At 45.4% G+C, this 21,774-nt stretch overlaps 1 protein-coding gene across 1 annotated transcript in view; it reads right to left on the bottom strand.

Moving 5' to 3' along the window:
* Positions 1-2,732: 2,732 nt before the first annotated feature.
* The window catches only part of LOC139691024 (globin C, coelomic-like), a 34,470-nt gene continuing 15,428 nt past the window's right edge, over positions 2,733-21,774 (bottom strand). The window contains exons 3-4 of the mRNA XM_071588741.1: positions 3,687-3,912; positions 2,733-3,057 (exon numbers count right to left, since the gene is read on the bottom strand). Coding sequence (XP_071444842.1) covers positions 2,902-3,057; positions 3,687-3,912 — 382 coding nt within the window. The 3' untranslated portion in view covers positions 2,733-2,901. The remainder of the gene's footprint in view (positions 3,058-3,686; positions 3,913-21,774) is intronic.

Raw genomic sequence — 21,774 nt, 5'->3', positions numbered from 1 at the left:
GTGCCTATGCGGTCGTGTCCCACTACCATGGAGTCGTGAGGAAAAAACTGCACACTTCTTGCAGCATTTTCACAGCCGAGCTGTCAGCCATAAGGACGGCCCTAGGAGAAATAAAAGAAAGCAATGGCTCTTTCCTCATCTGCACCGACTCGTTGAGCGCCCTAAAATCTTTATCGGCCTTTGCACCTGTGCACCCGATAGTCCAGGAGATCCATTATACCCTGTTGTCCCTTCAGAGAAAGGGGAACAGGGTCTCCTTTATATGGACTCCTGGTCACGTCGGCATAAGAGGCAACGAAAAAGCTGACCAGGCAGCGAAGGATGCCCTTCGACAACCCGAGACCGACTCCACCTTGGTTCCAATGGAGGACGTGAAGGCCGCCTTGCGGAACTCGGTCCTGCATCAGTGGAAGGAGACTTGGCAGTCTCTTCAAAATAATAAACTCAGGGCAATAAAACCGGTCGTTTCACCATGGTTCTCTTCCATCCGGAACATTCGGAGGGAAGAGGTCATGATTACGCGCCTGAGAATAGGACACTCTGCCCTCACTCATTCGTACCTCTTTGCGGAGGTAAAAGAACAGCCCCGCTGCAATGAGTGTTTCCAACCCCTGACCATAAAACATATCCTGACGGAATGTACAACATACCAAAGGGCCAGAGACATGTTGAAGATAAGGGGAGACTTAAAAAATATTTTAGGGGATGACTCTGGGTCTATAAATCGAGTCTTAACTTTTTTAAGGGCAACCGGTTTAATTGGGCAGCTTTAGCTTCGGAGCGCATAATTTTAATGCTTTTGATTTTAGTATTTTCCTTTTTTTTTGTTTATTTTATTTATTTATATATTTATTCGTATTTATCTGTTTACTTATTCCTAGTTTAAAAGGAACATAAGTTTTACCTAATGACAGTGGTGCAAAATGACCATAGCTGTCGACGCACCCTACAAACCCCTAAAACTACTACTACAAGAACAGCCCCGCTGCAATGAGTGCCTCCAACCCCTGACGATAAAACATATCCTGACGGAATGTACAACATACCAAAGGGCCAGAGACATGTTGAAGATAAGGGGAGACTTAAAAAATATTTTAGGCGATGACTCTGGGTCTATTAACCGAGTCTTAAGTTTTTTAAGGTCAACCGGTTTAATGGGGCAGCTTTAGCTTTGGAGCTCATAATTTTAATGCTTTTGATTTTAGCATTTTCCTTTTTTATCTGTTTTTTTTTATTTTTTTTTATTTTATTTATTTATATATTTATTCGTATTTATTTGTTTACTTATTCCTAGTTTAAAAGGAACATAAGTTTTACGTAATGACAGTGGTGCAAAATGACCATAGCTGTCGACGCACCCTACAAACCCCTAAAACTACTACTACCTTAGCACTAGTGGACACAGACAGAAACACACAAAAAAAGAGACTCACTATTTTTTTGTGTGTTTCTGTGTTTTTGTCTGTGTCCACTAGTGCTAAGTGTTATACATTATTATTCACGTCCGTGAGTCTTTCAAAAAGTGTTATATATATATATATATATATATATATATATATATATATATATATATACACACACACACACATACATACATTTGTTGATTTTTTCAGCGATTTGCCAGCGGTTCAAAATGGCCATAGCATTTGATGCACCCAAACCCCCAATACTACTACCCCAGTGTGACACATTGGAGGGCATAATACGATGCTTTCTAAATATTGGGCCATGGGAGTAATATTTTAGGGGACGACCAAAACTCCTTAGTTCGAGTTTTCAAGATACTAAAAGAAATCCCGCCTTATGGAAAAAAATATTTTTGGAATCGCTTTTCAGGCTATTTGTTTTAAATTTTAACGTATTTTTTTTACTTATTTCTGAAAAGGTTTTCAAAGTTATAAAGCATGTAATAGGGGTGCGATATTTAACTTAAGCTTTCGTCGCACCCGAATTACGACTACTAATGCTACAAGTGCTTCGAGGATATATGTATCTAATTTTGTTTTTATTTATTTATTCAAAGGTATTTGAGTTTTTAAACAGTGCGAGAGTGGTGCAAAATGACCTTAACTGTCGTAAAACCCTAAATGTTACTACTATTACTCATCGATACTGATTGTCGTGTGATTTTTGCGCTCTCGATATGCCACATGTGAGTATTGACAATTTTTCTAGTTGAAATTCTTAATCAGCACAAAAATAGAAATGTACAGGAATGTTTCTTTATTGCAATACTTTTTATCCATATTAAATGAGGTTGTAATTTTCCACAGACTATCACAGTACAACGCTTTTCGCCGGCTTGCGACATCATCTGGCACCGCAATGATGCTGATTATCAAGTCGGTGAAACGCGTTGTACTGTGAGTCGATGGAAAATTACACCCTCATTTAATATGGACATAACACAATTCCACGAAGTAAAGTCTGAAAATGTCAATTATATTTGAAATCCTTTTAATTCACTTTCTTACTTTTTATCATTATTTCCTTTCGCTCATTTGTTTCATTAACTCTCTTTTCATTGATTGATTACATTTTTATTAGATTGATCCGTTTATTAAATTTTGCACTACACATTATCCATCTTAATTATGTATAATGGTTAATTCTATGAACTGATCCATCTATTTCATGGAGAATTTAAATAAGAATATAAAAAGAAAAACAGTTTTATTCTAGTAACTTATAAAACTTTATTTGCCATGCACATACCGTTTTAATCTCTCCTTGGTTCTGGAGACCATTTTCGTTTTGATAGATGGTAATGTAGGCTGGAAAATCAGGGGAAAACTGCGATATAATTATTTGGGTTCAAAACTGTGGTTTTGTGGAATTGTCACTGGTTCCAACCTAGGAATAATCTTATTAAGAAGTCGTCGCAGCTTGTCTGTTAGTAGCTCATGATGATTGTGCTTCCAGTTTTCCTTCGTCCATTCCCTTGAAGATGACTGAAATTGCGACGTCTAGCGTTTTACGCCATGATTCTTCGGCAAAGGAGGTGAATTTCTTCCCAAGTTTCTTCTTGAGCGTTACGATGATAACGTTGTTAAGATTCTGCGAAGATAGAAACAAAAATGTAATTTTATTTTATTTGTTCACTTTAAAAGGGGCTCCTCACGTCAATATGCCTTAATCAACATGCTTCTTGTAAGATTTGCATAATATGTCGAAATGAAAAACCTGACAGTTTAGCCGTGGTGGCTCCCTAGCTATGAACGACATCTTCGCGAGCACGGTTGAGGGCGTGAAACCGACTTTGGATCAGGTGACCCTGCGGCGTACGGACCCTGAAGGAGTAGAAAGACGGAGGTGGTGCGACACTACGATTTAGGCCCTCATTCGGTTAGTTTTACTATTCGAATGTGAGATTATTGCGAACGCAAATTCGATTATTATAAAGCTGAAAATATTACAAAAGAAAAGCCTGCTATCTAATCTTCGAATTACATCGGAAGGCCCAGAATTACCAGGCCTTACCTGGTAGTTGTTAGCCTACGGGGGCTTTTTTGGTTGACGGGACTGGTTGGTCAACAAGGTCAACAAGACATCCCAAGAAAAAGGTTAACGAAAACCAAAAAGCGTACTTATAATTAAGTACGTCTCTGAGGGAGACATTTAATTTAGGACATTTAGGGAGACGCCCGCAGCATTAGTAAGACTACAGCTTCCGTTACTGCGCTCACCTGGAAGGCCTCGTGCTCGACGTTCCTGCGTGCATGGTTGCTTCCGATTTTGAAGAGCAGTTCGACGAGGCACTCCGCGTCGTCCAGGTTGTCCACAACGTTGATGATCGAGTAGACGACGGTGGTGGAGTGGGCGATGAACTTCTTGTTCTCGGACAGTTGGTTCAGGGGTACCGAGGCGAACGACTTGAAGAGCTTCTGGTAATCCGGGTATGCTGAGAAGAGCCTGAGAGGGAAGCGGATTGCTGTGTGAACATGGAGATTGCTGCCGGGGATTATGCATTCCAAGGTTTAATCACTGTCGGTACTTTATTATTTATTTATTATTGCATCACATAAAGAAACTTGTCGACATAAAAATTAAATATCTCTATAAAAATCTATAGTACACCACGGTAATATGTCAGGAACCAGCAATTCGGGGAATATTGTCATTCCGGGACATTTTTATTTTCGGGACATTCGCCATGTTTAACAACAGATGTTTCCTACTGATTACCAATTCTCGCAAATGGTCAAGAATTATACGGAAGAACGAACGATCACTAATATTGGTATCCTTGGCATTAAATTCCTTTAGGTTTGGTGGGATCGGGATATTGCGGTTGCTAAATTACAGGTTTCCTACCGATAGGGCCCGAGTTCGAATCCTTGAGATGGCAGATATTATTCAGTGGTATCCCGGTCACTGCTTGAGGTGCTTTGTGGAGAGCACTTTGAGTGAGTACGCCGGCCGTCCGTCGGATGGGACGTAAAGCTTCGGACCCTTTGGCTTATTTCGTTTAGAGAAGGATTATGCCGACACCGGGTTTCTCTCCACCCTCCCTCTCACACCCATCCCCTCTTCACGGAGGAGAAAGCGCAACCTCGCTGGGAAGAGTGTGACCTGCCCCTGACGGTGAACCGTATCCTGACTCAGTTCGACAAATACCAGAGGGCTAGAGAAACGTTTAAAATAAGGGGGGATTCAAGTAATATTTTACGGGATGACTTAACCTATTTAGATAGGGTTTTCACATTTTAAAGAGATACTGGCCCAATGAGAAAACTATAGTGGTGGTATCCTTTTTTTTAAGAATTTCTGTTTTAAATATATATTTATATGCATGTATATACCAATATATTATATATCTTTTGTAGCTCGGAACGGTTTTGGAACCCCCTGCGGGTAGGGGGGTAGAGAATACTCCCGCAGTATCCCTGCTTGTCGTAAGAGGCGACTAAAAGGGCGGGGAGAAAACCCCGAAAACAAACCCCAAGCCAGCAAGGGATGCGTCCGGACAGTGCTGTGGATCCACTATCTGTGAGCGGCCATACCATCTGGCCTGCGATCCGCCCAGGTGTTTGCCGTGCCTGGAGACCCGTAAGGGAGAAAAGGGGATCCTGGAGGGTGATCTCTCTGGTTCCCAGCAGGGTGTCGGATGCCCTGTATGGACCGGGGAGTGATACCCCTCTTCGGCCCCGGATTTCGTGTAAACGGGAGGCCGGGAGCTAGCCACTCCCGGTCAATCGGCTTCCGTCGCGTTTTCGCTCCGGTGGCGAGTGCCAAGGTTGTGGGGGTCTGCGTAGGGAGGTCGGAGATGTAAGGGTTTTGGTGGGCCCTTGCACCGAAGATCCACCCCGAAACAGACAACCACTCCAGAAGCGCTATATCCCTCGAGTTAGCCCTGGCGACCGCTCCGGTTTGGCGGAGTGGCGTCCCAAATGTGTGGCTCCGTGGCGGGTGGGGAGGCCGAGGGACGAATAATTAATTATTATGGAGGAAAAACCCTTTCCACCACTAAAAAGATCCCGTCCGGACACCGGCGGGGGAGAAAAGTGCATAGGCGCATGTAAGCGCTATTTAATTATGTCGTGCATAAAGGAAGGTGAAACCTTGAAAAAGGTTTCTCCTTTCTTAATTCGCAGAGTTTTGTCACAGATTGTGCCTGGGGACCCAAAGAGCGTGAAGAAGCTCCGGGATGGTACACTTCTTATAGAGACCCTGAACGATACACAAAGCGATAAACTGCTTGCTATGGGAATGCTCCATGACATTCCGATTAAGGTGGAGGTGCACCGCACTCTTAACACCTGTCGGGGAGTCATCAGTCACTACGACCTCCTATACGTGGACATCGAAGAAATCAAGAGAGAAATGTTCTCTCAGGGAGTGACTGATTGTCGTCGACTCACCACGAGGCGCAACGGAGAAAACGTAAACAGCACCTCCGTGATCTTGACGTTTGCGCGTGATAGACTACCCGACAAGGTGTTTGTGGGCTATGAATCGGTACCAGTGAGGCCATTCATCCCAAATCCCGTGCGTTGTTTCAAATGCCAACGGTTCGGCCATGTCGCGTCGCGTTGCGAGGGTAAGGCCACCTGCCCGCGCTGTGGCAAAGACGCGCACGAGGATAAAGAGTGCTCTTCGGAACCTCTTTGTGTCAATTGCGAGGGTACACACCCAGTGTACTCTCGTGATTGCCCGAAGATGAAAGAAGAGAGGAAAGTCATGGAGATAAAAACCCTTGAAAAAATCCCATATGCGGAAGCGAGGAGAAAATACAGGGCGCTAATCGCTCCAACTTTCTCCCGGTCCTTTGCTTCCGTTGCAACCACGCCATGTGTAAAGTGTACCATCGCCACGCAGACGGAGATACCGAAAGAATCCCCAGTTGAAAACACGCAAGTGCCTAAACCCAAAAGGGTGAAGGATGGGAAGAGTAAGGTGGACAAGGAGCCACCTACTCCTGTGGGCCCTTCAAAGAAGAGCCCACAGAAAACCACCAAGGGGAACACGCCAAAAGGGCGTGAGAATACACCTTCCCCGCCGCCTCCAGTGAAGCCAAAGAGGCCGGAGGTAATTGAAGAGGACCAGAGTATCTCTGATACTGAGGTCTTCGCAAACGAGTGGAAGAGGAAACATCGCTTCAAGCGATAACCTCAATAGAGTTGGTCATCTCCCTTTTTAGTCATCTTATTTATTTATATATTTATTTATTTATTTTAATTTAACACTTTAAATGTGTTCCATTCTGCAGTGGAACTGCAATGGCTTTTATCGGCACAAGGAGGAGCTGGCCATTTTAATCCAAGATTTTAAACCCTCTTGTATTTGTCTCCAAGAGACCCATTTTAAGGCTGAAGATAAGGGTATTCTGAAGGGATTCACTGTTTTTAGAACGGATGACCTAAGTGGCCAACGAGCCCAAGGGGGAGTAGCAGTTGCGGCCCGTGAGGCCCTTTACACCTCGCGAGTCCAACTGAACTCTCCATTCCAGGCCGTCGCTGTCACGGTGCACACCCCTGAGAGGATGACGTTATGCAACGTGTATCTGCCAGAGGGTGCACCGGTGACCCGCCTGAACCTTGAAGCCCTTGTCCACCAGCTTCCTCAGCCGTTCATTTTGATGGGAGATTTTAATGCCCATGATCCTCTCTGGGGAGGGCCAGAAACCCAAAGCAATAGGAGAGGTCGAATTTTATCCAACTTTATTGATGATTTTAACCTGTTTTTATTAAATAGCGGCGAAAAAACCCGCTTTAACAGCTTCAATGGGGAATTCTCAGCAATAGATCTTTGTCTATGCTCGAGAAGTCTAGCCCCAAAGCTGAAAATGTCCACCCACAACGATCTCTGTGGGAGTGACCATTTTCCTCTTCTACTCGTTAAAGAAGACTCTTCGCCCACCATTTCAAAACCTCCGGAAAAGTGGCGTATTAACCGTGCGGACTGGCCACTTTTTAAGCGTACGTTTACATATAAACACGACGCAAGTTTCGACGCGTTGCACAACGTCGATAAACTAAGTTCAACGCTGTTGGCGGCAGCTACCAAAAGTATCCCTCGTACGTCCGGGAACATTAATCGAGCTCCTGTCCCTTGGTGGAACGGGGAATGCGACCGGGCGATTCGGGCGAGGAAAAAAGCATTAAATATTTTTAGAAAATATCCCACGGCAACTAATCTGGCATCGTACCGCCGCCTGAGAGGGCGAGCTCGAAGGTCCGTGAAGGAGGCCAAGAGGGCTTCCTGGATAGAATACGTCTCTACCATCAACCATCGCACGCCGCTTGGTCAGGTATGGGACAAAGTCAAGAAAATCTCCGGGTCCAAGGGCTCATTTGTCATCTCGCCATTGCTTGTTGCTGGCCGGGTGGTTAATTCACCTGCCGAAATAAGCAACATATTTGCCAGTCAGTTCGCGGCCAATAGCAGTGACGAGGGCTATGCCGCGGACTTTGCGAACCTGAAGAGGCGATGCGAGAGAGTCCCTCTCAATTTTGGTGCAGGTCCTACAAGTGAATATTACAATGAGCCTTTCACGTCCTGGGAGCTTAAATCCGCCATCGAAGACTCCCATTACACCTCGCCAGGGGCGGACGAAATCCACAACGCATTTCTCCGGAACATTCCGGAAACTGCGATTGGGGAGGTCCTAAATACCCTCAACCAACTTTGGAACGAGGGCAGTTTTCCAAATGCCTGGCGAGAGTCCATCGTGATACCAATCCCAAAACAGGGCAAGGACAAAAATGACCCGAACAACTACCGTCCCATATCTCTCACCAGCTGCCTGTGCAAGGTGATGGAACGGATGGTAAACCGACGTCTCATGTGGTGCTTGGAGAGTCGACACCTGCTCTCCGACGCTCAGTGCGGCTTTCGGCGTGGCAGGTCCACGACAGACCATCTGGTGCGCACTGAGAACTTCATCCAGGAAGCCTTTCTCCACCGTCAACACGTCATAGCAGTCTTTTTCGACCTGGAGAAGGCCTATGATAGTGTGTGGCGATGGAGAATCCTCAACACGCTCCACAAGTGGGGATTTAGAGGCAACATGGCCCTATTTATCAGAAATTTTTTAACTAACCGCCTTTTTAAAGTAAGGACTGGGAAGCACTTATCCCGATCTTTTACACAGGAGAACGGGGTACCCCAGGGTTCAGTACTGAGCGTGACGTTATTTGCCATCGCCATCAACGACGTGGTGGAATGCATCAATGCCCCGGTGATGGCATCGCTCTATGTGGACGACTTAGCCATATTTTGCCGGTCGACACGACTGCCAAACGCTTCCAGGCAAGCCCAGGTGACTCTAAACAAACTGGGAGAGTGGTCGCGAAAGAACGGATTTCGTTTCTCCATGGAGAAAACGAAATGCGTGCACTTTCACCGTCTTCGCGGTTACCACGTTACCCCGACCCTAACCCTGTTGGGTAGGATTCTTCCATTTGTGGAGTCCGTCCGCTTTCTCGGCATGATCCTGGACCAAAAGCTGAACTGGCGGGAGCATATCCGCGTGTTACGCGAGAGGTGTCGCCAAACCCTCAACGTTTTAAAGTTTTTAACTCACTCCACTTGGGGAGCAGACCGCTCCACCATGCTTTTATTGTACAGAGGCTTGGTGCGATCCAAACTGGACTATGGTTCCATAGTGTATTCCTCAGGACGAGAGTCTTACTTGAGACCACTCACATGTGTCCACAATGCTGGGATACGGTTGGCCACCGGGGCATTTAGAACAAGCCCAGTCCCAAGCTTACTTGCAGACGCAGGGGAGCCTCCGTTGGAAACCCGCAGGATGATTTTAATGGGCAACTATGCCTGTAAAATTTTATCAGAGACAATCCACCCTTGTTTTAACATAGTTTTTAACCAACGGTTTTTAGACTTATTTAACAGGCGGAGAAGGGCAACTAGGCCCTTTGCCGTTCGTTTTAATGATTTTATTAATGAGGTAAATTTTACATTTCCTCAAATATGCCCCGTCTCCTATGCTAAGTATCCGCCTTGGTTAACACCAATGCCGGATATTAAACTCATTGCCAGTGCACGCCGCAAAGCCAAAACGACCGATTCCGAATACCAGCAGCTCTTCAGTGCCGTCCTCAGCTCACTTTCTGACTTTGTCCCAGTCTACACCGACGGGTCAAAGTCAGAATCTGCATGTGCCTATGCGGTCGTGTCCCACTACCATGGAGTCGTGAGGAAAAAACTGCATACTTCTTGCAGCATTTTCACAGCCGAGCTGTCAGCCATAAGGACGGCCCTAGGAGAAATAAAAGAAAGCAATGGCTCTTTCCTCATCTGCACCGACTCGTTGAGCGCCCTAAAATCTTTATCGGCCTTTGCACCTGTGCACCCGATAGTCCAGGAGATCCATTATACCCTGTTGTCCCTTCAGAGAAAGGGGAACAGGGTCTCCTTTATATGGACTCCTGGTCACGTCGGCATAAGAGGCAACGAAAAAGCTGACCAGGCAGCGAAGGATGCCCTTCGACAACCCGAGACCGACTCCACCTTGGTTCCAATGGAGGACGTGAAGGCCGCCTTGCGGAACTCGGTCCTGCATCAGTGGAAGGAGACTTGGCAGTCTCTTCAAAATAATAAACTCAGGGCAATAAAACCGGTCGTTTCACCATGGTCCTCTTCCATCCGGAACATTCGGAGGGAAGAGGTCATGATTACGCGCCTGAGAATAGGACACTCTGCCCTCACTCATTCGTACCTCTTTGCGGAGGTAAAAGAACAGCCCCGCTGCAATGAGTGTTTCCAACCCCTGACGATAAAACATATCCTGACGGAATGTACAACATACCAAAGGGCCAGAGACATGTTGAAGATAAGGGGAGACTTAAAAAATATTTTAGGGGATGACTCTGGGTCTATAAATCGAGTCTTAACTTTTTTAAGGGCAACCGGTTTAATGGGGCAGCTTTAGCTTCGGAGCGCATAATTTTAATGCTTTTGATTTTAGCATTTTCCTTTTTTTTTTTTATATTATTTATTTATATATTTATTCGTATTTATCTGTTTACCTATTCCTAGTTTAAAAGGAACATAAGTTTTACGTAATGACAGTGGTGCAAAATGACCATAGCTGTCGACGCACCCTACAAACCCCTAAAACTACTACTACGGTTTTGGACCAACGCGGTCAAAGTAGGAGAAGAATTGCGCTGGGTAAAGAGGCTTTCACAAGGAAGAGGGAGTTGATGACAGGGACGTTCAGTGAGGATATTTAGACAAGACTCGTGAAAACTTTGATATGGAGCGTAGCTATGTACGGCGCGGAAACGTGGTCATCTAATCAGGAGGATAGATGTTGGTTTGGAGGCTTTTGAAATGTGGGTGTGGAGAAGAATGGAGAAGGTGAAATGGACGAAATGAAAACAAATGAGCACGTACGTGGTATGTTGGATGAAGGAAGGGATTTGTTGGGACTAATCCTATGGAGGTAGGAAAAATTGATGAAGGGCATATTGGTCGTCAGTGGAATGTTGAACACTATAATAGAGGGGAGAATGATAGGCAAACGAGGAAAGGGAAGAAACAGGATAGGGATGTTGGACGGGACGAAGGGAGGAAGGAAATACTCGAAGATGAAGAGGGGCGTCATGAAGCTTAGGTTGCTGGATTGTGTTTTCTTAGGAGTCACAAAATATTCATTTGGTATTTGCGTCCATCCAGAAACTTACTTAAACCGGTAGATTACCTTATAATAATATATATATATATATATATATATATATATATATATATATATATATATATATATATGTAAAAACACAGATTTAGATTTTTAGAATATAGAAACACAAAGAAAGGACACTCACAATTTGTTATTTGACGTTTCGACCGCACGGCTGTCGTCTTCAGAGTGGCGTTCTCGGGGAAGAGCGGAGAGGATGTGCGGGGGAGAGGTGGGGGAAGGAGAGGTAAAGGGACCAATAGGAAATGAATAAGGGGGTGGGGGGATATGTAGGCAGCCAATTGATGCATTCAGTGGGCTTGGTTCAGCCCGGGCGGTTTGAATGATTGGGCCACCCAGATATGCGCCATCTCGCGGGTTCTCACCTCTATTATACTTGCAGATTTGGGAAGGATTTCAATCACCGAAACGGAGAAGCAGTCGTCAAAAGATTGATTGTGGGAAGCGGTGTGAGTAGGGATGGGATAATTAAGAAAAGTGGGAGATTTGGTGGAATATCGGTGGTTATTCATGCGGAGGGAAAGTGCGGTCGTGCATTCGCCCACGTAGAAGGCCGGGCAGAAGTTACAGGAGAGGCGATATATAATATTTTTTGAGGTACAGGTGGCGAGTGGTTGGGAGTTGGTACTGAGAGAGGGGGAGGGTCTTAAAAGATGACAGCATTTGCAGCGTGGGCGGTTACATGGTGCGGATAGGGGCGGGGGAGAGACGGGGGTGCTTGAAGTTGGATTTGTGGACTTGAAGATTTCTCGCAAGTTCAACGGGCGTTTAAACGAAACAGAGGGACAGTGTGGGAATAAAAGTGATGTGGACTGAGTGTTATTGATAATTGGGAAGAGGTCACGGATTAGATTTTTAATTTTGTGTGTTCCGGGGAAGAAAGTGGTGATAAGATTAAGGCATATTGGGCGGTTTGGTTTTGGGAGGGGAGTATATTGGGTTGACGGTTTGAGGATTTTATTATTTAGTAATTTTTCAGGGTACCCACATTTTCTGAGGGATTCATGCAGCTAGTCCAAGTATTTCTGTTGGGAGGGGGTGTTGTTGCAGAGACGGAAGCCACGGATAGAGAGTGAGAATGGGATGGAGCGCTTTGTGTGAGGTGGATGGCAGCTGTCGAAATGAAGATATTGTTGCTTGTTAGTTGGTTTAATGTGGACTGAAGTGTGAAACGTATTGTTTTGGAGGTCAATGTCGATATCTAGGAAGGCAATATTCGAGTCGGATATAGAAGAAGTGAATGATACTGAGGAGGAGGAGTTGAGAGAGGAAATGAAAGAGGATAAGGTTTCGCGTCCGTGGGACCAAAGGAGGAAAATATCATCGATGGGATATCATTGCATTAGTACTACTTGTGATTTGGTCCACCAATGCATTGCAAATTAATTGCTTGTGTTTCGCTGTTAAATGAATCATGTTAATCTCGTAAAGATTTGGATTGCGCATATAATACTCGCGCATCCAACGTCTCATAACGCAGGCCAACTCCTAATAGTCTTAATGAAGTTTTCTCGGGTATTCCACCGGGTCAAAGGTTCCATGTTGGCCGACGTTTCGATGCCCGACTCGTACATCGTCTTCAGGGATGATGATTGCCACTCGGTTTTTGGCCGCCTTATACAGGCGCGCTCGGACTCTGGTGACTTCCGATCGGTCCGACGAAGGGGAGCCTCTTGATTGGTAGCCGGGTCGTTGTGCTTTACTCCTTTCTCTTCTCACCTCCATTAGCACAGGTTTCCACGTGTGGCTGAGGGAATAGCCGGAATCCCTGTTGAAATACCGTCCTGCCATTTTAATTTCAATGGATTCCTTGATAATGCGGTCCCAGTAACCACCGGCGCGGGAAAGTAGCTAGGTCCCGTTGAAATCAATTGTGTGGTCCATCCCGATGCTGTGTTTGGCGATGGCTGATTTTTCCACCTGCCCTAGTCGTAGATTTCTTCTATGTTCCTTTAACCTCGTCTCGATGGTCCGCCCTGTCTCTCCAATGTAGACCTCCCCGCCGGCACACGGGACTTGGTATATGCCCGGGGTCTGTAAGCCGATTGGGTCCTTCGCTCTGACCAACAAGTTTCTGATTTTCCCCGGTGGTTTATGGATTGCCTCGATTTTATGCCTCGCCAGTATGCTGGATATTTTCCCGGATATCGAGGCGATGTACGGCAAGTAGGCCCTGGCTAATGGTTTTTCTTTTTCCTCCGCCGTGCGTGGTTGCGGGTCAAAGGACTTTTTTAGGACCAAGGCGATTTCGCATATACTATACCCATTCTGGAGGAAGGTGGTTTATCTCCTCCGGCAAGCTATTTTGTCGGCGATGATCCTGGCTCGTTGGAAGAGTGTTAAGCACTGCGCACCTTTGGGATGGGTGGTGGTGGCTGTTTTCATTGAGGTACAGCCCCGTGTGCGTCGGCTTCCTATACACACTATGTCGGAGTGTGCCATTGCTCTTACGTTGGATCAGGATGTCGAGGAAAGGGAGTTTGTCGTCGATTTCCAACTCCATGGTGAAGGATATATTGGGGTGCTGGCGATTCATGTGTCCCAGGAATTCATTAAGTGCATCCTTCCCATGTGGCCAAATCACAAAGGTGTCATCTGCACACCGGAAAAAATGTTTTGGGCGGTGCGGGGCTGATTTTAGTGCTTTTTCTTCAAAGTCTTCCATGAAGAAGTTTGCTATGGCGGGGGAGAGTGGAGATCCCATTGCCACTCCATCTGCTTGCTCGAAGTATTGCCCATCATACAGGAAGTACGAGGAGGTTAAGACGTGGCGAAATAGCATCACCGTGGCAGCGTCGAACTTGGCGTCCAGGAGGCGTAAAGCATCAGTCAAGGGGACCCGTGTGAAAAGGGATACCACGTCCAAACTCACCAGGATATCCCCTTCTGCTAGATGGATTCCCTCCAGAATTTTAACAAAATATGCAGAGTTTCTCAGATGATGCTCACAGCAGCCTACATGTGGCGACAGAACGCTGGTGAGGTGCTTCGCTAGGTTGTGGGTGGGGAAGCCGATGGCACTCACAATCGGTCTCAGTGGTGCTCCGATTTTGTGGATCTTGGGTAATCCGTATAACCTCGGGGGGGGGGGGGGGGCTGGTGCTTGTGGCCTCAAGGTCTTAGCAATTTCGGCAGGAAACTCGGTCTTCTTTATGAGTGTGTTCGTCTTCCTCATGATGGCGTCCGTCGGGTCACGGGACAGCCTTACGTACGCTTTGTCTGCAAGAATCTCTCGTATTTTACTATGGCATTCCTTCTTGCCCACAACCGTAGCGTTGCCCTTATCCGCAGGTAATACCATGATATCCGTAGTCCTACGTAGAGCTTGGAGTGCTTCTCGTTCCTCCTTGGAGATGTTAGGTTTTGGCGGCAAGGCCCTTTTTAGGACCATGGTTACTTCATTCCCTACTTCCTCTGCTGCTTCGCTGGGAAGCTTCCGGACCGCCTGTTCAATTCCTCCAATGAAGTCTGAGTAAGGAATGGACCGGGGGGCCGGTGCAAAGTTAAGTCCTTTTGAGAGGACTGACAGGGTGGGTTCGTCCAATACCGTGTCGGTCAAATTAATGACCGTTCTGCTACGGTCCAGTGGCATTCTGATCGCCTTGGTGCTGCGCAGTCTGGCGAATTTATTCTTCTGTCTCTCCGAATCCTTTCTCAGAAGTAATTCACCATTTGCAGTGGTCGCACGGTCGATGTAATCCCAATCCATTGGAGAGAGTTTCGCTGCAGAAGATGCAGCGACTTCAATTCCTTGGCGTTCCAATCGAGGGCTCGTCGTTTTTCATGAATACGTTCGCGCACCAGGGCAAGTCCGGTGCGCTTCAAGATTCGTTCGGCTGCCGGAGTTCTGATGGCGGACCGAACAGCGGCAAAAATAGGAATGGCTTCTTCATCGCGGCATCTTAAGAGAATAGTCTTGTGACCAATGTGGATGAATAAGGATTCCATAGGCAAGTTTGTCTGTGTTTTTCAATTCTGCGGTTTTTAGGATCATGTATTACTCCCGTGGCAAAAAATTACTTTCGCCATTGAATTGATTCGATTTATTCTCAAAACACTAATGTCAGGAAACCTTAATTCAGGTCATTTACGTGACCCGAAAAAATAGCCCGAATGTAATGGATCAGATAGGGGTCCTATTCCCAGGAAGGTGGAGGATGGAATGGAGACGGATTTTGTTAAGCGGAAGGAGAGTTCCTTTCGAAATACATTTTGAATCGAGGCACTTTCACTAACAGGACGCTCTCTTAGTTAAGTATCCAGCCGCGAGAGGTACCTCACCGTATTGAGTGTTGCTGGAGGGAGTTGGGGTGGCGGCGTCAGGAACCAACGAGATCATGGGGCCATTTCGAATTTACTAAACCAGTAAGGAGCCATGAGTTCATCCTTTTTTATCTAGGCTTTTCATCTCGTATGGAAATTAATTCAATCCCAGGGACTTTGATCAGGATGTATTTTCGAGTTATCTTTTTTGTTTTTTTTTAATAGTTAATGTAGTTAGTCTTTTTATTATGGTCGCCGAAATACTCTCTAAGGCCGGGCGATCTAAATCCAGCCTTGGACTGCTACATATGAATTCGAATATAATTAATGAAATATTGACTATCTATCGCAGAGAACTTGGTATATTGATGTCTGATGAAAATTTTCACTGAATACACGCTCCAGTTTTCCCTCAACGCTTTTCAATGTAGGCTCCAGTTAAATGTGTAAGATGGGATCTTAGCCACGATGGAAATCATCAGATTAGGAAATATGAAGACATCTACAGTTTTTATTTAGTTAAAATTTCAATAAGAAGGAGTATCTAAAGTTTCTGAAAAACTAGTCACTAATTTCCTCAGCATTTACATTATTATAATAGGATACGTACCTTCCGGGTACCTTCCGCGTAGGGAGATCAGTTCAAAGCTTCAGTGTTTTCCACGTTCTCGTGATGAAATGAGAGTATTAAAATTAAGTGCATTTCTCTACACTGGTAGAAATCTATCGGTTCTGGGTGGGGCTTGAGCAGTACACATTACTATACTCGTGCGCCCTCATTAGTATCTTTAAACCCCATACTTCTACCGATTACCATAACCTTCATTAGTTTTGCACACTTTCTACCTCCCTTAATTCCATCCAAAATGCCTAATTCACTAAAGTAGGTGGCTGCGGTACATCATTTTTTTAAATCTCTAAAAATATTCTTTGGCCCATTCCATGCCCCCTAATTTTTCTTTTATTAGGTTTGAAGTAGAATGCAACTTCTTAAAGTCGCGTCATAGGCAAAACTTGGAAACTCAGCTTCTAGATTTCGAAGGAATGAATAAATCTGACGAATAAATTAATACGTTATTTTTTAGATAACTTGCCACTTGTCGCAATTACATGAGAATGATAGACGCTGCATCTGGTGTTCGAGTGCCGAGGCCAATGATTTAGGATTGGATTTCCAAGTATTAGAGATAAGGTGTGCGAGATAGAGCCCCGCGCGTGCGTACAGGCACTTAATATGTACCTAGTAAGGTGCGAGTGACCTCAGTTGTCGACGCATCTAAACAATTAAATGACTGCTACTCTGATCCGATCATGTTCAAACAGAATGACATTAAAGCCTCGTCATAGATCAGTGCCACATACGCCGAGGTCAACATTCAAGCACGATTTTAGCATACACAGGAGATAAATATATAAATTTTAACGCCCCTCGCGGAGGAAATACCCTCAGTATATTAGATTAGAAAATGAGACCATGGCGAGAAATGAAGACAGAAATTTACTGCCGAGGAGTGCAGTGTAAGGATTCTTAGGAAAATACGAGATGTGAGCTCGCGCTGGTGCGTTTCCTGCCGCAAGCCGGCTTGCAGAATAGTAAATATGTGGATTGGTTGGTGGTTGCCTCTTGATCCATACTTTCCATCTCCCGTATGCGAGGCACTTGTCGCAGATGTTCTGACAACGGTTTTAATTGAATGACGCAACGCCGATGATCTCCGCATCGGAATGGACCCGTCGAGAAAAGATCCGTCGTTGGCGGCGGAAGGAGCGCGCCCATAAATCGGTTGGCATTAACTAGTCAACACGAGCGAGCCGTGACGTCACACGGCGCTGAGCCCCTATCCCTCCATCGGTGCCTCCGTTGTCGAAGTAGCCGCTCCTCTTTCACGCCCGCGTCTTATCCACGAGACGAGAGAAGCTGGAAGCGTCTCCATCCATCCCTCGTATCTCTCTCTTTTGGGGGAAGAGGGGGAAGGGAACTTCGTCCGCTACCTACAGCGGTGTCACATTCCCTACCTGTGACTCTACATGGACATGCAATTTATAGTCTCCGCCTCTAATGTTATAATTTCCCCTTCTTACTTTTCAATTCTGCAAGATCTGTCTTTTTAAGGTGGAGGCGTGTTGTACGAGGGTAGGCTGAAAAGTAATGCACAAATGCTTGTAGAGCGCGAAAGAAATTACCTTCAAAAGCGCGCCAGGTGGCACGAGGAAGTAACATTCCCCTTCAAGGTCGTTGCGTTCATCTAGTGTATTTCGAGAAGCCAAAGTATAGAACCGTGTTCTAGTGCTATGCCAACGCGAATCAAACAGCATGCTGTTATCTAATATTTAACTAACAATTTCAGGCTTAACTTTGTGGAATTCTTTCATGGTGAGTGGTGCGCTCAAGTCATTAATGTATATCAAGAGTAGAAGCAGACCAATTACACTTCCCTGGGGGACGCCCGAAGTGGCATCTCTATCCGTTGAGTACAACCCTGTGATGACTAATATTTGTTTGCGATTTGACAAGAAGTCTCCAATCCACTTAATTTTCTCATTAATATCATAGTATTTGAGTTTGTGTAACAATTTGTTGTGTGGGACTTTATCAAAAGCTTTTTTGAAATCTAGGAACGCTGCATCTACTTGTATGTTGTTTCCCCCGATATAAGTACATCGTGAATGAAAAGACCTGGCTGTGTTTCGCAAGATCTGCTCATCCTAAACCGTGCTTCATGGTTGTGGCTTAGCATTTTCCTACTATCAAGAAATCTCATACAACATTGACAATGATGTGTTCTAGCATTTTATAAGAGATCTTTGTTAAAGAAACGGGTCAATAATTGGTTGGTTTATCCCAATCGCCACCTTTATAGATTGGAGATATATGGGCTAGCTTCCAGTCGCGATGTACTGAGCCTTCTTCTATCGAAATAAGAAAAACAATCTGTATAAACGGGGCAATATCTTCAGCTAATTCCTTAAATATTCTAGCAGGTGTTTGTTCCGGCCCAGGTGCTTTGTTTAGGTTGATACTACGGAGCAGATGTTCTATTCCCTTCTTGGTCAGTGTGATATCGCTCATGTGTTCCCCGGGTGGGTGTGGAGGATTGTTTGGTGCGTTTGTGTATTTTTGTAGACGCTCAGGAAAAATGGTTGAAAATATTTGCCCTTTTCATACTATTCTTTCTTCAATGTATGTTTGTCTCTTTACCTCATCGAATATGCCAGGCCTCCACAAACATAACATGCTTAAAGGCGAGGACTTACTTCCCTGGCCAATATATGGCGAGGAGAAAATCCAACCTCGATACAATGAATATGACACTCCACCCAGTGCGTAGCACATGACAGCCAAATGCTCCAAATACGGAGCTCTAAAATTTTTTATGGATTTTTATCGACAGGAACCCCCTTGTTGCCCCGATAGAAAATTATACTGCAGCAAAAACCTAACTATAAGGTTCTTAAAATTGGCTGGACTGTATTGAAATATTTCAAAATCAGTAAAGATTGTAACAAGTAGTAATCTGCTTTCTTAATTTATGCTTAAACAGTAATATTCTGCCTATGGTAAATTAATCCAGTATTGTATTAAGTAGAAACAACTAAGATTATGCGCTTTTCGAGAAAGAGGAAGGCTATGTGAAATATTAATAGAAGAATTCATAAACTAGACCATGTGGAAGAGACTATCGAGGAAGTGTTCTGAAACAAATGACCAAAGGGCGTAAGGAGACGAATGTTAGATATATGTTTTAGATATTTTCATTTTATATTTTTAGTCAGGCAAAGAAGCTTTCACAAAGAGGAGAGAGTTGATGAGAACGCGTTGGGTAAGAATGTTAAGAAAAGGCTAGTTAAAACTTATACATGAAGAGTATAAACTATTTAGGGCGCGGCAACATGGAGATTGAAGTAGGAGGATAGATATACACGTAGATTGGAGACTTTCGGAATGTGGATTTGAGGAAGGTGAAATGGTCTTTTTGTGGGGAAGGAGGGGATTGTTGGGAGAAATCAAAAAGTGGCAGAAAATTTGTTGTAATTAAAATAACTCATTTCGATATTTCGGTGCTCCCATCCAATTTAATCAGGGTTCAAGGAGTCACTGATGGGAAGATAAGGAGGCGAGAGAATGCTGGGGAGGGGGAGCTAACCAGAGAGTAATACGTATTTGGTGATTGGTTGTTGAGAGAAGGCCTCAGCCCACGAGAACAATTTAGTAGGGGGTTCGGGGTGGCAGGATTAAAAAAAATAAATGCCAGCTAATTGTAGGGTTCTCAATTGGATGTTTTACCGTCACCGAGGCCGGCAAGGGACCACATCAAAACCAACTGCCATTGGTACACTATATGAATTAGATTCGGGCCGTGGTCTGTTTAGATTAGTTTGCTGACTGTAGGGCGTGGGTTCCATTCCCGGAAACGCCTTTGGGCACTCTCAGCTTCACACAAGCCGGGATTAAGAGACTGGGCCGTTTTGTTACCCTGTCGACTTGTGAATCTCCCTCGCCGTATTGGGCTTAAATTAGGCGAGCTCTACCCTACTCGCCCATCTAACCAGCAATCGGGCCGATTACTTTTTTTAATTTTTGACATTAATTAACGTTACCTAATTTTTCAACTTTCACATTTGTGAATGAAGAATATCTATAATCATTTCAGTGTAATATGGAAATTATTTCATTTATGCTGACCGAATGGCCATTTTTTTTAAGTTAGAGAATGATCCCTGGACACTTGGGAATCGCTGTAAATGAAAAAAACCGACCGCAGGGGAGGATGGAGCGCTAAAAATACTCGTCTTATTCTGTGTATGCTAGTAGAAGATCTCAAGCCAGCACTGCGCGACTCAGTCCTAAGGCAATGTCGGTATTTTTGACTGAATATCATGAATAATAAGCTCCGGAGGATAGTCAGTGGCATCGGCAGTGTCCTCCTCCGTCAGGAAGAACCGGAGGAAATAGCGTAACCTCTCTGGGAAGAGTTCATTCATTCTCTCTCTGGCCCTCAACCTGAGCGGACCTGCCTACTGAGCGCTCCTGGTAACCGGTTTGACCCACCAGAGACTACCTGCCTGCCAGCTAGATTCTTGGTTTTAGTGTAGTGTAGTGTCAACGTATACGTTGCTTCGTTTATATAGTTTTCGTTTTGTGTGTGGTTTGTTAAACGTAGTGTGTGGTAGTAGTAATTTATTTAGTGGATTGCGGTGGTTTTTGTCCTTAGAATGTAATTGGTTATCGGTGAGCGCTTTCTTTTCTCTACTATCTATTTTCTTTCCTTTCTTTACTATCTTCCAAAGCGTAACTTATTGATTGAGCTAATTTTAGCTAACCCCTTTTAGAAATTTTAGCATGGTGTATACAGGTTAACTTTTGTTGGGAACTCGGTAGTTAAATTAGGATGGCTTCATCTAGGTCCCCTGTTGCCATGCTCGAAGGCACTGGCGAATGCGCGGCTTCAAGGGCCCGTATCGTCATGCTGGAGAGAATGGTGCGGGAGCTTCGATCGGAGGTCGCCGGCCCGAGGGCTCCCCTCAGGAGAGATGGTGCTCGGGGTGGGAATACGAAAACCCGCCACCCCCATTGGGATGCACGGATTCGTCCGAATGCTACACGTGGCTGGGCGATTAGAGACCTACCCCGGGTCCCATCTCTCAACGAGGGAGTGTCTCACGTCCGTAGGTCGGACGATTGGAGGGTCGTCTCTCGGGGCAAGGGGAAGGTAACGCTGCGGCGAGGATTGGACTCAGCGGAGGCAGATACTATCCCCGTCTCCAATAGGTACCAGGTGCTGTCGGACGAAACCACAGTACCTGCAGCCCCTACCCCTACTCCGAGGGCACTGCCTAGGGAAAGGCATCAGCGGTCGGGAAGGGACGAACCGTTATATTAGGTAGTTCAAATGTCCGGCGTATAATGAATCCGCTGCGCCGCAGAGTCCAACAGAGGGAGGTGTTGGATTCTTGTCCTCCTGGTGTATACCGGGCGGCGGGATACCCCAGGCGACGCTGTGGGTGAAGGCGGCCGTCAGTAATACGGGCTGCTCCATGCTACGCATTGTGGCTCATTTCGGGACGAACGACGCCTCAGAACGTGGATCTGAAGAGATCCTGCGCTCCTTTAAGGAGATCCACTCGGAGGTGAAACGAGTCGAGGCAGAGTTGAAGGTCCCAATTAAATTAAGTATATGTAGTATTGTGCTGCGTACAGACCGAGGAAGGCTCGTTTGGAGCCGAATTGATTGTTTAAACCAGAGATTGCTGGGACTTTGCCGGGAAATCGGAGCGGACTTCGTTGATCTGAGGCCTGTCCTCTCATCGTGTCGGGTACCCGTTAATCGCTCCGGGGTCCATTATAC

The sequence above is a fragment of the Hetaerina americana genome, unplaced genomic scaffold (genome assembly GCF_022747635.1).
Source record: "Hetaerina americana unplaced genomic scaffold, ioHetAmer1.1.p SCAF_3, whole genome shotgun sequence".
In the NCBI taxonomy this organism is placed as follows: domain Eukaryota; kingdom Metazoa; phylum Arthropoda; class Insecta; order Odonata; family Calopterygidae; genus Hetaerina; species Hetaerina americana.
Note: the sequence above shows the minus strand (reverse complement) of the source record. Positions and strands in the feature narration are given on the sequence as shown.